At 32.2% G+C, this 15,870-nt stretch overlaps 2 protein-coding genes across 2 annotated transcripts; both read right to left on the minus strand.

Annotated features, from left to right (window-relative positions):
* Positions 1–4,328: 4,328 nt before the first annotated feature.
* LOC120117352 (probable pectinesterase/pectinesterase inhibitor 34) lies at positions 4,329–6,706 on the minus strand. Its single transcript, XM_039137638.1, has 3 exons — positions 5,760–6,706; positions 5,542–5,678; positions 4,329–5,080 (listed from the first exon to the last, which is right to left on the minus strand). Exons 1-3 carry the CDS (start codon positions 6,671–6,673, stop codon positions 4,383–4,385), a joined length of 1,749 nt encoding a protein of 582 aa, XP_038993569.1. The 5' UTR covers positions 6,674–6,706; the 3' UTR covers positions 4,329–4,382.
* Positions 6,707–11,991: 5,285 nt separating this feature from the next.
* On the minus strand, positions 11,992–13,820 carry LOC120117447 (F-box/kelch-repeat protein At3g23880-like). Its single transcript, XM_039137733.1, has one exon. It carries the CDS (start codon positions 13,701–13,703, stop codon positions 12,534–12,536), a length of 1,170 nt encoding a protein of 389 aa, XP_038993664.1. The 5' UTR covers positions 13,704–13,820; the 3' UTR covers positions 11,992–12,533.
* Between the last annotated feature and the right edge of the window lie 2,050 nt (positions 13,821–15,870).

The raw sequence follows: 15,870 nt of genomic DNA on the forward strand, positions 1-15,870 counted from the left end.
AAAAAATCGGATATATTTATGTTCATGTTCATTCGTTTATTAAATGAACATAAAATTTATGTTCATACTCATTTATTTAACTTAATAAATAAACGTTATACAAACTATTTATAAATAATTCATTAACACTTTGTTCATTTACGCAATGTATAAGATCACAATGTTGCTGGGTCTTTTTTCTCATTATTCCACCACAGCTGGCTTTGCACTCTATGGTGTTTAGGCTGCCAATTGCGAAACTTGCATCATTCTTTGGTTTTTGTGCCCTCAACATAACAATAAAAATGGATTATCTATTAGGGTAGTTTTGATGTACGATAATCTAATTTAAGATTAAGAAACGACGATAATAGGATGTCATCGAAAATATGATAAAAATATATCATTTTAAGTTGAGCGTAACCTAAAATATTACATTTTTATTAATATTTTTAGTTAGACCAAAAATATTATGAAAAATGTAATATTTTCGATTATCAACCGAAATTATTATGAAAAAAATAAAATAAAAAATTAACCGAAAATATTAAAAAAATGTATCATTTTAAGTTATGCCCAACCTAAAATATTCTTATAATTTTTATCATATTTTTTATTTCGTTCAAAATTATCATTTTTTATTTTAAATTAGACTTACATTCTTTAAACTTCTCGAGATGAGACAGCCATATGTTTTCCTAAGCCCTTGCCCTACTATTTCTAACCGTGTGACCCAGGGGACTGACTTTGTCACCAACCAAAAATCAATTCAGTGGCCAACTATTTTTAATAACTCTATTCATCCACCGACACCATCACTTTTGTACAACACTTCTTTCACCATGTAAGAAATTTATAAGTAGAAGGGATAATTAGGAAAGTAAACGAGTCAAGTTGAAATTTGGTATTGCTAAGTTCAACTTTTTAAATAAAAAGTTTAAAGTTATCTCGACTCGATTTATAAATTCGTGAGTTTAAAATTTTTAAATTTGTCTTGAACTCGAAATTAAGAATTGAAGCTCGACTCAACTCGAAAGCTTACGAGCTTATATATATATATATATATATATATATATATATATATATATATATATATATATATATAAGCTCATGGTCTACTTGATACTCGACTTAAACTTAAAATAAAAAATTAGAGTTCAACTCGAGCTTGAAAAAATTTAAACTCGAAACATTATTAGATTTAGCTCGTTTGAAGTTCAAACTCGAACTCAAACCTTAAGTACATGAAAATCTTATATTGTATTTCTTAAGAAGAACAACATATAATTATTAATATTATTAGTAATTTAATTTAAAATTAAAATTTGAGTATATTATTTTTCAAGTTGCTCTTGAGCTTTCCGAGTCAAGTTTGAGCTCGAGCCGAGTCCATTCAATTCAAATATTAATCAAACTTCAATTGAATTAAATTTGAATAACTTACATATGTCTCGTCTACGATCCCGATTGAAAATAATAACCCCTCTATGTAGTATTTGTGCTGATTGTTACTAGTAGAAATATCATTAACTTGTTTGATTCAATAATATTATTTGATAGTGATAATATATGACTAAGCAATAATATACACCCGTGAAAGTTTAGGGTAATGTCATTGTGTTTTTTTCTTCTTCTTAAAGATGATTTTCTCTTTGAATTTTATTGCTTTGTCAAATTTTTCCTCTCAAATTAGATATGTTCATAAATTAAATAGTCTGTCTAATTTTATTTGAATATAATTTAAATAAAATTAAAAATATTTAAGTTTATCTATATATATTAACATAAAAATATATTTTTATTACTTTAAAATTAAAAATAGATATTTCGTATAAAACTGGGTGGATTCAAGCTTGCATTTGATTTTTTTTATTAAAAAAACAGACATCAATTCGATCTATGAACACGTTTATTTCAAATAATATGCAAAACAAAAGTCTCTTTTTATGTTTTTTTTTTACATTTGTATGTTTAGTTTACTTTGACCACTTCGTTCATAGTGATAATTATTTTTTAGTTTATTTTTATATACTTACAATATTAAATATGAATCAGGTCCGTCCATTTACAAATGTGATATAACATATCACAGAATTCTAAAATATGAGTCTCATATTCTAAAAGAAAATGACACAATTATAGAATTGTTTTATGACATTGTCTTAGTTTTATATGTTCGATTTTTTTTTGTTTAGTAAGAATAATCGTAATATGATAAATTTTGATATTTTACAATTTTATCTTATTATAAAATATTTTAGGGGTTTTATTTTAAAAAGTAGCACATGGTCCTCCCCACATATTTTGGGACGGGCTTGAACATAATATGGAAAAATATAATGATATATATAGGGACGAACGCATAATTTTATATTAAAGGGGTCTACTTATAAAATTTTAAAGGAGAATCAACTCATAAAATTTTAGGGGATAAAAATAGATTTTCAATCGAAAAATATAAAAATATATCTAAAATATATAGAAATTTAAATCATTTAAGAGAACGATTGTCTCCATCAACTCTCCACGATTTCATTCTTGGATATATATATACTAATTATATTAATAATGTGTGCATTTGTTGTTTCAAATATTATCGAATATAATAATAATATGTTAAATGTAAATTTTATATAGAGTCCAATAGAACTATGAAGAGGAATAAAATCACAAAGTTTTTTTTTGAGAACAAAGTTAAATTAATTTTTTAAGGAGAAAATTAAAGTATAATATTATATTAACTTAAAATTTTATATTTTTTAATCGTCAAAAATTATAAAATTTTATCATTTTCGAGAGGGAAAAACAAATATAATTTTATCATTGTACCTATTTTAAATGTTATAATTCTAAAAGGATTAATGAACAATTTTATCATTTGGGAGGTCAAGGCCACTGCCAGTCCTCTAGCACCGTCCCTAATTATAAATTTCCATATCAATACCTTTCAATTTAGTATTCAAAATTAATCTTATTTAAAATAACAATCATAAGAAAAAAAATTGTATTTGAAATGCCAACCATTTATTAGAAGTAAGACATGTTTGAAGACCTCATAAGCTAACCACTCGAAAACAAAATCAGTTGGACATCAGTAACCAAGGCACTTTTATAATAAAACTTAATTAAAGTCTATACTAAATGAACAGATGTTGGCCTTTCAGACTTCCCTCACGCAACAGATAAGTTTGGAGATAATCGCTCGTCTGCGAGAAAAGAACAAATGCATAAATAGATCCTAGCAACTCACCACGCAACACAACATCATCTTTATCAAGGGGGTCTAACCAGCGACGATCCTCCGATGCTTGTGACTCCACTCGCCAAGGAACTTCCTCCACCCAAAACAGATCAGTCAAACCCAACAACTTCTCAGTAGCTAGGATATGGGCTGCCATGTTTGCACTTCTTGGATCGAATCGGTACTTACACGAACGGAAACTTTCTGCTCTGCCTTTTGCTTCCATGATTAAAGTGCTAACGACGAATGAATCTTCCGCTGTTACTTTTAATTTTTCAATGATGGATTTGGAATCACCTTCGACGACAATCTCGGAGAAGCCCAGATCCACTGCTAATGAAATTGTATGTACGGCTGCTGTAGCTTTAGCCTTGAAAACAGAGGTGATCCAGGAAACACTCCTTTTACTAGCTCCCATTATTAATCCATGGTTGTCTCTGATTATTGCACCTGTCCATGCATGTTGTCGATTTCGTGCAAAACGGGCGTCAAAGTTTACTTTCACCATTCGGGACATGGGCGCTTGTCATCTTGTGAGAGTGGACAACGGTGGTACCCTTAGTGCCATATTTGCCTTTATGAATTCAACACATTGCGTTCGGATGAGAGTAAGTACCTCCTCTTTTCTCATTAATTTTCCTTGGTGGTAATGTATGTTGCGCGCATACCATAGAGCCCAAATCACTACTAAAATTTCAGAGTGTTTTTGGTTTGGATAATGACCAAACAACCAATCTAGCCATACTAATGGATCATCTGTGGGATTAAGAGCAAACCAATTGTAAAGTAAATCTGACCAGACAGCCTGTGATAAAACACAGTCACGCACCACATGTAATATGGTTTCCACGTACGTATTACACCGTCTACACACCGGGTCATTTTTAATGAAACTTATTCTTATATAATATTAAATTTTCTAACTATATATTATAATCTTTATATTTAATCCATAAACTAAATAAAGTAATGTAATATTTTTTATGATGCACAAGTTATTTACATTCTGGTCATCTATTTTAATAAATAATCTTATATTCCTTGATCCAAACATCTCCAAACTTCTATAAAAGTAAGAGTAAAACTTATGTAATATCCAAAAAAAAAATAGATATAATTATATTCCAGACAATTAAAAACCTAAAAAAATATAAAATTTATGTTACACTTGTAGGCCAGCCAAGAAAGTGACTCCAGTTGATGGCAACCATGTTGATCCATAAATAAATTGTGCCACTGTGAACTTGGCTGCTTCAATATCTGAAGTGATAACCCTATATCCCGGCCATCTCACCCGTTGGCCGATTGCCCCACCCGGTCCATAGTTCATGTATTCGCCGTAATATAACATATCGACCGGAAATGTAGAATTCCACTCGAGCCATCCCCTAGGGTGAATGTGGTCACTCATGTACGATAACATGAATACCGTCCTAGAATACAACTTCCATGGACGGCCTAGATATGTTTGGAAGCTACCCTTGGCAGCTGCTAGATCCGGCGTCGGTAGGATTCGGCATGCATGGATCGATATGCCCGTATTCTGGTTTGGGTCCTTTCGGTTTTGGGCTGTGATGGTGTTCTTTTGAAAAGGCAAGGGTTTACGAGCGTAAATGCTACAATTTTGGAACACCACGGCGGCATTACCGAAAATGAAATCGACTGTCCCGTAAATGTCACATTCACGGTAAAATTGACGATTGGAGTGAATATATAATGTGTCTTGATAGCCAATTATGTTGCATCTGTATACTACAGCATGGTCTGCCCCGATACGTAGAGCCACTGCCTGGTGCTTGACCGGTCCAGCCCAGTTCTCGAATGTCATGTCTCTTACAATAAAACCGGCACCGGTTGCCGCTGAAAAGAATAAGGGAATAAGTAAAACAATCAACGAGACAATAAATCACCACCAAATGTTGGAATCGAAATATTTTAAAGAGAAAATAAAGATTAAAACAATTATTTAATCAAGTCTCAGATACATTTTATTTTTAGGATAAACTACGTATTTAAATACTTAACAATATGTGTGATTTCATTTGGTCACCCATAGTTAAAAAATTAATAGAACAATTGATGTGATATTTTTTTTATTTTTTCAATGATGACATAATATTACTTTATGGTGGCATATCAACATCGTCATTAATTTTTTAACGATTGGTGACCAAAATGAATGAAAAAAATAATTGAATGAGTAAAATGAAACTATATGAATAGTTAGATGAGTAAATACGTGGTTTATCCTATTTTTTATTTATATATAAGATATCCAAGAAAGAAAGAAAGAAAACAGACAAGGGGTAAAGTAAAGTTACCGAAGACAGCAGTGTGGAATGTGGTGATATTGTCAAATATACTTTTTCCACCTGTAATTATTGTTTTACTCTTTCCATCTCCTACAAACATCAAGTTTATTTTCTTCCTCCCCACCTTCAGAATACTCTCTTCGTACCTGCATACATGTAATTAAATACACTTACTAATCAAATTTGAAGGATATATATATATATATATAAAAGAGAGGTGATTTTACCTTCCCGCCTTCACGTAAATGATGGTCCGGCGAGTACTATACTCCGGTGCCTTTTTAATGGCTTCGGCGATGGTCTTAATGGTGCCGTTTCCGTCTTTTGAAACGATTATGTCGGGGCGGATGGCCGACAGAGGAGTGTCCAGTAGCTCCCTCTCTTCCCTCCTCAACCATTTCGGGAAATGTCGGTCGTCTATATTTTCTCCCGAGGCCAGCAGCCTCCTGTTCTGCGTCTGCACTCCGCCCAAGTCGTCTCCGCCGCTCGCCGCGAATATTGACAAACAGTTACTCACGAGCTCCGACAAGTCCGCCAATTTGGCAGTGACTTGATCCTTCACCGCCCCGCTTAGTCCATCAAATCCCTCCGTGCACGTGTCTTGGTTCGTCAACGCCGCACTAAGCCATGTCATCACGTCCTGAGTGGACCCGCCTTTACCATTGGGAATGACGGAGGAGAGGGAACGGGAGAGGGTGTCGACGGAATCTTCCAATAGCTCGAGGCAGTCGTCGTAAGCTGACCGTACACGTGGATCCATCTGGATATAGGAGATGGACGTAGTCGTAAAAAGAGCCCTGTTGAAGCGCTGCAGCGTGACATTGAAGGACATGTGAACAAGGTCCTGCTCACTGGCGGTGAGCGAGCCAGGAAATTGGAGGAACGAGTTGACACAAAGCTTCTGGAACCGAGTTTTGCCACAAGTCCTGGAAATAGCTTGCGTTGCCCTACGGGGGATTAGGGTTCCCCCGACCGGAGTGGCGCCGCCGCCTTCACGGAGCACAACCACGAGGCCGGCACAGACAACTGAGACAATGATGATAGTGAAGAAGGCAAGAACTGAAATAATGAGAAGCTTTTTGTTGTTGTTTTTAGGTGTGAGTTCTGCATGTTGGAATGGTGGGAGCCTGTCGTATCCCATTGCTGTTGATTTTTTATGAAAATGAAATTAGAAAAGAAATGAGAGAGTTGAGAGCGAATGTGAATGAAAAGTTGTATAAAAAGAGGGGGGGGGGAACAATGGTGGAAGCTGTGATGAATAGAAATGGACAAGGTGGGTGTGAAGTCCATGTCGCAAGCATGAGCTGTCCTTTACTTTCACTGTGATCTTTTGGCTTACAACTTCACTTCAAGTTTGGTAAACTATTCAGATGATCTTTTATGTTTTTTAGGTCTAATTTTAAAAAGAATAATTTTAGTTTTTTATATTATGAATCTGTTTGATTTTTTATCTCTTTTTTTTATATATTATTTGATTTTTGATCTTCGATTGTTGACTTAACCCATAAATCTAAGTAGGCAATTAAAATTTTCGAGAAAATAAAAAGGACCATATGTATAATTTTTCCTTTAATTTTTATATTTGTTATACTTCTCAATAAACCACAATCTTCATATAAAATTTTCGATAAACTTATGTCATTTGTCAATGTCAAAATTATTTAACAAGTCGATCACATCAATTAAGCTTACTTATATCAGTCTACAAATAATTATCATTGTCCAATATATGACACCAACACTAAAATCAATATATATATACCTCCAAATGGATGAAATAAATCTTCTAATTGTTGCACATTCTCTTTTGTTCATCATCAAATTTTTTATTATTATCGGTCAACCATCAATCGATCATCAATTATCATTTTTCGCTCAAATCAAAATAATAAATAATCTAAGATGGTCATAATCTAAATTTTATCATTTACGATATTGATCAATTATGTGTTTTATATTAGATAATTCTTAAAAACATAAGACGAGTAACATATTACCCATTTTATAATCGTAATTTGGACTTTAAAGTAGACGTCAAAGTGTGCTTATTCACATAGGATATAGCTAATAATCAAGTAGTTTTAGATTGTTTAGGTAAGGTTAAGGGTTCAAACTTTGATATTTGTGAATAAAACAAATTAGATTAAGAGATTCGCTTTTTTCTTTGTAGTAACTGATCTGGATTATTCGATCAATAGAACGGATACCAATGATTAATTAAAAATAATAATAATCAAGCAGTCCGCCATTTCACAGTGATCATTGTTTTAGCATCTAAATTTAAGCATTATTTGCCTTGGTGATTTGCAGCCACAAGAAGAGAGGGCCCATGGGCCATGGGAATTGGTTGGATAGTCTCAAATGGGTGTTCATGTTATATCCTTTTGATCAAAAGCTCTTTACTTCACAATGTGGACAACATCATATTTACGCCAAACACTATATTTAGCATCTTTTGTCTTGATGTAGGGTTAAGTTCACTAACAAACGTTTAATTTTATGGTAGAGTAGATCCGTCTATCTTCTTCAAGTGTGACATGTGACAAGTCATAGGGTCTCAAAATCTGGAGTCTATAATTTGAAAAAAAAAGCATGATTTTACTTTTAAAATAATTCGAAGGATGATACTTTTAAACGAAATGTCACGATTATAGAGTTTTTTTTGTGATATTGTCTTAGTTTTATATATTTGAATTTATTTTTGTAAGAAACAATTTTAATATTATAAATTTTGATATTTTACAATTTTGTTTTATAATAAAATATTTTAGAATCCTCATTTTAAAAAGTAGCACATGGCTTGGCATCTTTCGGGACGAGCTTGTGTTAGAGATTATAAACTTTTAAAAAAATATATTAGAAATTTAGGGGTACAAAATTTTAAAAATTCAAATATGCAAACTTAGATACATGTAGTAGGGAAGAATTAAAGTGTGTTATCTTAGTTTCCAAGAAACCCCAAACTCTCTCTTGCTTAACTAAGGATCAACTTTTCCTTTCCTTTGTTTTTGGAGACGGGGATAGACGCAAAATTTTATGTTAGAGAGGACAAACTTTAACTTATAAAATTTTAGGAGACGAACTTAAACTTATTAAATTCTAGGGGTGAAAACAAATTTTCAATAGAAAATATATAAAAAAATCTAAAAAATATGGTAATCTTAAATTTTTAGGAGGACGACCACCTCCACCCGTCCCAGTTTAGGTCCATCCCTACTTGGAGGTCTCATACAATCCTTCCACTAATCAAAAGCCACCAAAATGATTTCAACATTAACATGATCATTATAACATGCTAAACAACAACAAAGTTATATAAAATCCAGATGGAGATCATTGGAGAAAGCTCTTGGAACTTAAACCCTCCCAAAATTCCAAATGGGGTCCATGACACCATCATAAAAGATGTTGAGCTCATCATAGAGTTTATGATTCAATGATCATGAAACTCACCTTGATAATTTTAACTTTAAAGGATGGAGAGAAAAAGATAAAGTATTTTTGCATTAGCTTCTTGCTTGAGTAAAGAAAGATAAGAAGAAAATAAAGGTAAAATGAAGAAGTTTTTGGGGAAGAGAAAAGAAAAATGTTATGCCTATTTCCCTAAAAAAGTTTACGAAGATCTCCCCGATCAGCTAAGATTTTTTTTATGGGAAAATCGCACTCCAAGCTCCTCACCTTCCATTCCACGCACAATTTTTTTATCTCCAATTAAGTCAACTTCTCATCCGATTAAACTAAAATTTGACCCATGAGACCTTCATACGACAATTAATCCATTCAATTAAACTTTAGGTCAATTCTCCAACAATGACTCAAAAAATCAGGTCGTGAGAATGTTAGATTATATGATCATGTCATATATAATAAGTAAATAATTGTATGTTATTTACTATCATAAAAGGGTTAGTCCATATTAAAATGATCTAATACGAAGTTAATTATTATTCAGTAATTAAATAAAGTATATGTCACATATGTGTTGATGCCCAAATAACTAATTTCTAATTGATGATAGATTGATTAGAAATTAAAGTCATTGTGTTAGGTTATTTATTATAGTTATACCCCTGAATCATTAGTTAACTTTTATTATAACTCATCTTCAAAAGGTGAAAGTGTTTTCTCCAGAATAACTATGTACTAATTTGGAAGATGAAAATCAAAGGTTCAAGATTTTAACATTAAATTCAAGATTCTATATTTACAAATAGATTAAAGTATGCTTTCATACTTGATAATTTAACTGATTCCATCATGATTTAATTTCCTTAGTGATGACCTATATATATATTGACCTGTATACACGTGTGTGCGGTCCATATGGAACAAGCATGGTGAGTTATTAGGTAGGTATTCTTGGTTCCGGATCAATTGCATTCATTGATCAAAGGCTGCCAACAAGAGTTGTGTTTCATCCATCTTATAAGTAATTAATTGCTTAATTTGACTCCACCATGGAGGATCTGCACTTTTTTTCCCATGTGTAGCTGTCGATTCATTATTAATGAAGGCTTCTACCTTATTGGAAAATCTTAAAGGAAAAGTAATTTAAGGTTAAAAAAACATTAAAAAAATAGACGCGATCGAAATTGTGACAAAAAATATAGCATTTTAGTTTGGACGCAATCTAAAATATGACTTTATTAATAATATTTTCGGTTGCAACCTAAATATTTTGAGAAAAAAAGTAATAGTTTATATTGCAATCGAAAATATTATGAAGAATGTCACATTTTAAGTTGTATCGAATCTAAAATCTAAAATATTATGTTTTTTGAAAAAAAATCAATCATCTTATTTTCTTTGTTTTTAACTTTAAATTAGTAGATTGTACCTCAAACTATTGTAATAGTGTGCTAGTTAAAGGACGCTAACTGATTCAGACATGCATGTTGGGACATATGTAACTTTTCTTTTTAACTATACTTTTTTATTACGGCTGAACAACAAAATTGAAAAAATCTAAAATTAAATTATACAGTTCGATTCAGTCTAAATTTTTTATTTTATGATTCAGTTTAAAAATATAATTTTATAATTTTATTAAATTCAACTTTTTATGTGAAAATTGTTTATTCTAAATCAAATCAAGTTAAAAAAGTAATTAATTATCTAAAATAAATTTATTATAAAACATACTTAAAAAATTAGTAATATTTTTTATGATTTTAAACTTATATGTTTGCACTCGATTTAAACTTTAAGTATGTTTTCCTTGAGTGTTGTGTTTGAAATATAATAAACACTCAAACTAATAATATATTTGTACTTAAAAAATTATGATAAGATGGGCTTCTAGATGGTATACTCATGGGCTTATATTTAAAACTTTTATATTTTTATGATTTTATAATTAAATCACTCTATTACTGGTCGAATTAGGATGACAGTAGGTCGGATTTTTGACCAATTTGACCCGATTCAAAAACACATACTCTCCACCCGAATCTGACCCAGAAAATACATATACTTCACCAAACCTGTAGATCACATTTCTTCCATCCGAACCTGTTCCAACTCGAAATTTTAAGAGTACAAAACCGACCTAACATGACTTGACATAAAATAAAGACTTAATTAGAAAAAATATAAAGAGAGTTTTGTCCATAAAATTTATATGTAAAAACTATACTATGACCCTCGGATAAGGTCAAAAAAAATTTACCCTTCATTTAAATTCGATCGGACTTTAACCTGAATCTTTCCTTTTCTTAAAAAAATTTAATTCTATCATATCAAAATATATCGGTTTCAAATTAAATCACCATCACCTCGAGTGCGAGCTAACGGGAGAGCTGCAATGCGCTCGAGCAAAATTGAAGTTTTATAGGAAACAAACCACTGTGGGAACAACTTCATATGACCCAAATAAGTACTCCAAGGGTGTATTTGATTTAGGTATACTTTGTTCAAAAGCAATGAAAATAGCAAAGCATATGAAAAGATGCCAAATGACAGTCCAAGTCACTGCAATTTTAAAGAACTCAACTTGAACAAATAAAACTATATTTGTATTTATTTATTTATTTTAAAATATTCATTTAAATTTTTAATATTATGTTCATATTAATCTATTTATTCTTGAGATTATTCGTGCTCGATTCATTTCGTTTAATATTCAAAAACGTATTCATTTAACGTTCGCAAACCTTCGACAATCGACACTCTCATTCTACCCTTTTATTTGCAAGTCTTCACAAATTAAAGAAAAATGATAAAATTAGGACACCAGTCCTTAAACTCCTTAGGCTTCTCAGTTTGAATTTCAAAATTCATCACGTGCTCAATTTAATTCCTACATTCATCAATATTTAAAATGTAAAAAAATAAAAGAAAAAAGAGAATCGAATAAACAAGTCAATAAACGAATTTCTTTATGAAATAATCGAACATAAACAAATGTTATACGAATGGTTCACGAACAGTTCATCGAACGTTATGTTTATTTACACCCTTATCAATCAGAATCTACTAATCTCTCTATTTATATTGACATACTACTAACTAAATAATCACATGAAAAGAGTAAGGGTCAAATCACAGGCTTGCAGCAGACTTCCAGCTACCCAAAGAGCCATCGATTTTTCCGAGTAGGCCAATAACGAGAACTACGCCATACGGAATAACTATTCTAATTTGTTGGAAGTTCTCTGATTCAGTCACATTGCAACAGGGTCTCTAATAAGTATGACTTGCAATGTTCTATGGAAATCATCACACAAACATATATAAAGAAGTAAAACAGTAATGATGCAGGAAATCTCATCAGAAAACATGTCATAATTGCAGGAAAGAGCAATCCATTGCTAAGTTCACCATGTAATATACCAAAAGACTATAGACACAATATCCATCCATATTCATTTATGAAACAAAAAGAGATATTTCATCTAAAGCCTTCTAACAGTTTTATACCTAATTAAACTAAAAGCCTAAGCAGTTAGAGAAATAGACCAAAATGACCTAACTGCTGTTATGCTTTTGCACCACTATCATCATTACCTTGTGCAATTGACTGGCACCAAGCTCTCCACATAACTGAAACTTTCAAAACAGAAATCAACGCAATCAATTGCAAGCCTTCTTGTTCTTTGATCAACCGGATCGAACAAAAAGATGCTCGACTGATGTTCTCGGTCTCTAACTCCCGTATATTTGAACACCAGCTCACGGTCTCTCCATGTACCCACTGGAACCAAGGACTTTGAAAAATTCTCAACCACAACCAAATTAGCCCATCGTTTCATCCCGTCTTCACAATCACTTAGTACCCAAAACTCGAACCGATTCATATGATTACCACTAGCAGCAAAAATCAAGGGATATACAGCAACAGCCAGTAATCCCATGTAAGACACAACAACAACATTACCAGACCGAGTAACCGGTGGCAATGGTACTGTCTTAAACACCTCTCTTCCCATGTCGAAGGAGACAACAACTTTCCTATCAGAGAATCTTTGTAAACCAATGGCCACCCAATTCAAACTACCATCAACAACCATTCCATCTTTCCCTCCACATAACTGAGCTAACTCGAAACGTTCTTCTATTTCTTTCCAAACCCCCTCTCTCCATGAATAAACTTCAACCCTTAGAAAAGGGGACTCGTCATTTCCTCTAAAAGAAACAATCCTAACTAGTTTATAATCATTGTTAAAGGAATCAAAACCGAACCCAAGAAAGACCATCCAAATAGGGTTATCTCTTGAGGAAGTAATCAAAGGCAAAGGGAGATGTTTAAAGTGTTTGGTTCCAGGGTTCCACATAACGAAATCAGAAGCATAACAGGGGGAAATATCGAGACAAACCAAACCATCGACGGAACCCACGATTTTGGGGAAACTAACGAGTGATTCCTCCATGGGGGCGCGCAGCAGCTGGGTGCCGAAATTTAGAGTTGGGTCAGTGATGAGCCAGATTCCGTGGTCCGAACCAGATTGGGAGTGGTATCGGCGGATGAGGAGATTTGGGTCCGGAGAGGAGCGGCGGAGATGGGTTGCAATGAAAACAGGGTTCGAAGTGAGGTCGGCCCAGTGTTTGGAAACGGATTTGAATCGGATTAGGGATTTGACGGGTAACCGAGAGAGGATGTCGGAGATGGTAGTTTGAGGTAAAGACGATAAGGAAGCCATGGTTATGGGCCTTCTTCCTGAGCAAGAATTCATTCAACTGTTTCCCACTTTTCAGTCTTTCTTCCCCGATGAGTTGAGTTTTATGGGGTGTGAAGTAAGATTCTCTATAGCCTACTTCCCGGTATAATAGTATAAGCCATAAGCTGTTCTTAGGTTCAACTCAATATTTTTTTTTTGAGCAACTCAAAATGAAAACTCATTTTAAAATTAATTATAAGATTTACATTAAAAGAAATTATTTAATTAAATAATATTTTTTGGTGAGATTAGATAAATATGCGTCTAACTGATCACAGCTTATTAATCATATTATTTGTTAGACGCGTCTTTGATCAAGTATGTTGAATCTCTTGATTTTGATTGGTTAAAACGAGAAAACACATAAAACAATCTACGTGTATAAATAATTGATAATAAATTAACTAATATTTATACTTTATTTTAATAAATACTTGAAGCAATTATATTATTTAAATAAAAATACTTTTTTATATTAAAATTATTGAGATATATATTTATAATAAAAACGAAAAAGATAAATCCTCTCACTCACTGATGCCTTTATTTGAATCATTTCTATAGTACAATCATTGTCGGATATACTCTGGATTTTTTTTTGTAGTAGATGATCTTTATCGTAAATGTTATTGTTATTGACAGTTTATTTCATACTGTGTATTCAATATTAATTTTGTGTAAGTCATATTTCTAAAATCGTAATATAAAAAATTACTTTGATGATCTAATATGATACTCGAGTTTTATAAATATGGGGTGTTACACTCTCGTGTACCTATGTGTTCTCCTAGCGCTTTGGGTCTATATGTCAAACTTACACTTCGTGCCTATATGTCAATTGCGCGTTAGGCTTATATGACTACTCGTGTACCTAACCTATTGTTCGTCATGTTTATTGAGGCTAAGAAATACTTCATGCAAGTAAGGGGAGAGGCTATGAAATAAACGTAATCGGTGTTGCATTCCAACAATTCTTCCTTCATTTTTCTTTGTAAATAAAAAGCTAAAAGACAGAGCACTGCTTGGGTTTACAATTTTACATGACGGAAAATTGAAGAATAAAAACCAATCGAGAGTGCATGTGAGCGAAAGAGACTAAGAGGTGAATGTGTTGTTTGGGATGTCATTATATTTGATCATCCGTTGGAAAAATTTTAACCACAATGATTAAACGAAGAAATATGCCATTTATACAAAATAATTCAGCTTTGTTGGTGACTTCCAACAATGATACTTAGTTCATCTTAGTAGTATTTGTCAACTCTGCATTTCTAACTCTATTTTGTTATCACAAGCATTTCATCGAACATCTATGGTTCACCTGAAATGACCTTTATCTAACATTACACCTTTAATCGTGATGGTCCCGATAGTCACTTGGTCGGGTCTTCTCTCAATGGACCCTTATTCAAGTCAACACCTCCACATAATTCAAAGTTAGATTAGAATTTCTCATGCATCCCCCGACTGAAAAGTTACACTGTAAATGAGAAGAGAGAAGCAACAAAGGAAATTTGAGATCGAAAAGGAATTTGGGGTTTAGAATGAAATTGAGGATCGTGTTGCAAGTTTTAAAAGTTGGGGACCTAAATGCAAGCACCTGAAAAGTTCAGTGACCATATTGCAAACGTACTAACGGCAATGTAACGGCGTCAAACGACCAATTACGTCGGAGACCATATTGCAAACAGACTAAATGTTGGGGGACTGTATTGTAAACGAACTAAATGTTAGAGGACTATATTACAAGTTTTAAAAATTAGAGGACCTAAATGAAAGCTTTAGAAAAGTTCAATGACAATTACTATACTTTACCCTTAAAATATGTATGTAATATATAATGTAATTTAATATTTATTGTTATTTCGGTTAAGTAACTTGTTTGAATCAAATTAACCAATAATTTATATTTTTAAAAAATATTTATCAATTGATCTAATATTTAATTAGTTGATCAATTAGTTCGATTATGAGAGGAAATGAGAGAGAGAAAAAACATCTCATATGATTGTTGTGTCAAACTCTAGTATTCAATAGGAGTGTTAAAAAAACAAAATTGGTCCGTTTATTTGATTTCAAAATTTGAATATTTGATCTATTTTTACTTTTTAGATAATTCAGATCAAATTTCTAAAAAAAATATGAATGATTAGATTGGATAAGGATCAAAGAAATTTCAGTT

Source organism: Hibiscus syriacus, unplaced genomic scaffold (assembly GCF_006381635.1).
Source record: "Hibiscus syriacus cultivar Baekdansim isolate YM2019G1 unplaced genomic scaffold, ASM638163v2 tig00110319_pilon, whole genome shotgun sequence".
NCBI classification, from domain to species: domain Eukaryota; kingdom Viridiplantae; phylum Streptophyta; class Magnoliopsida; order Malvales; family Malvaceae; genus Hibiscus; species Hibiscus syriacus.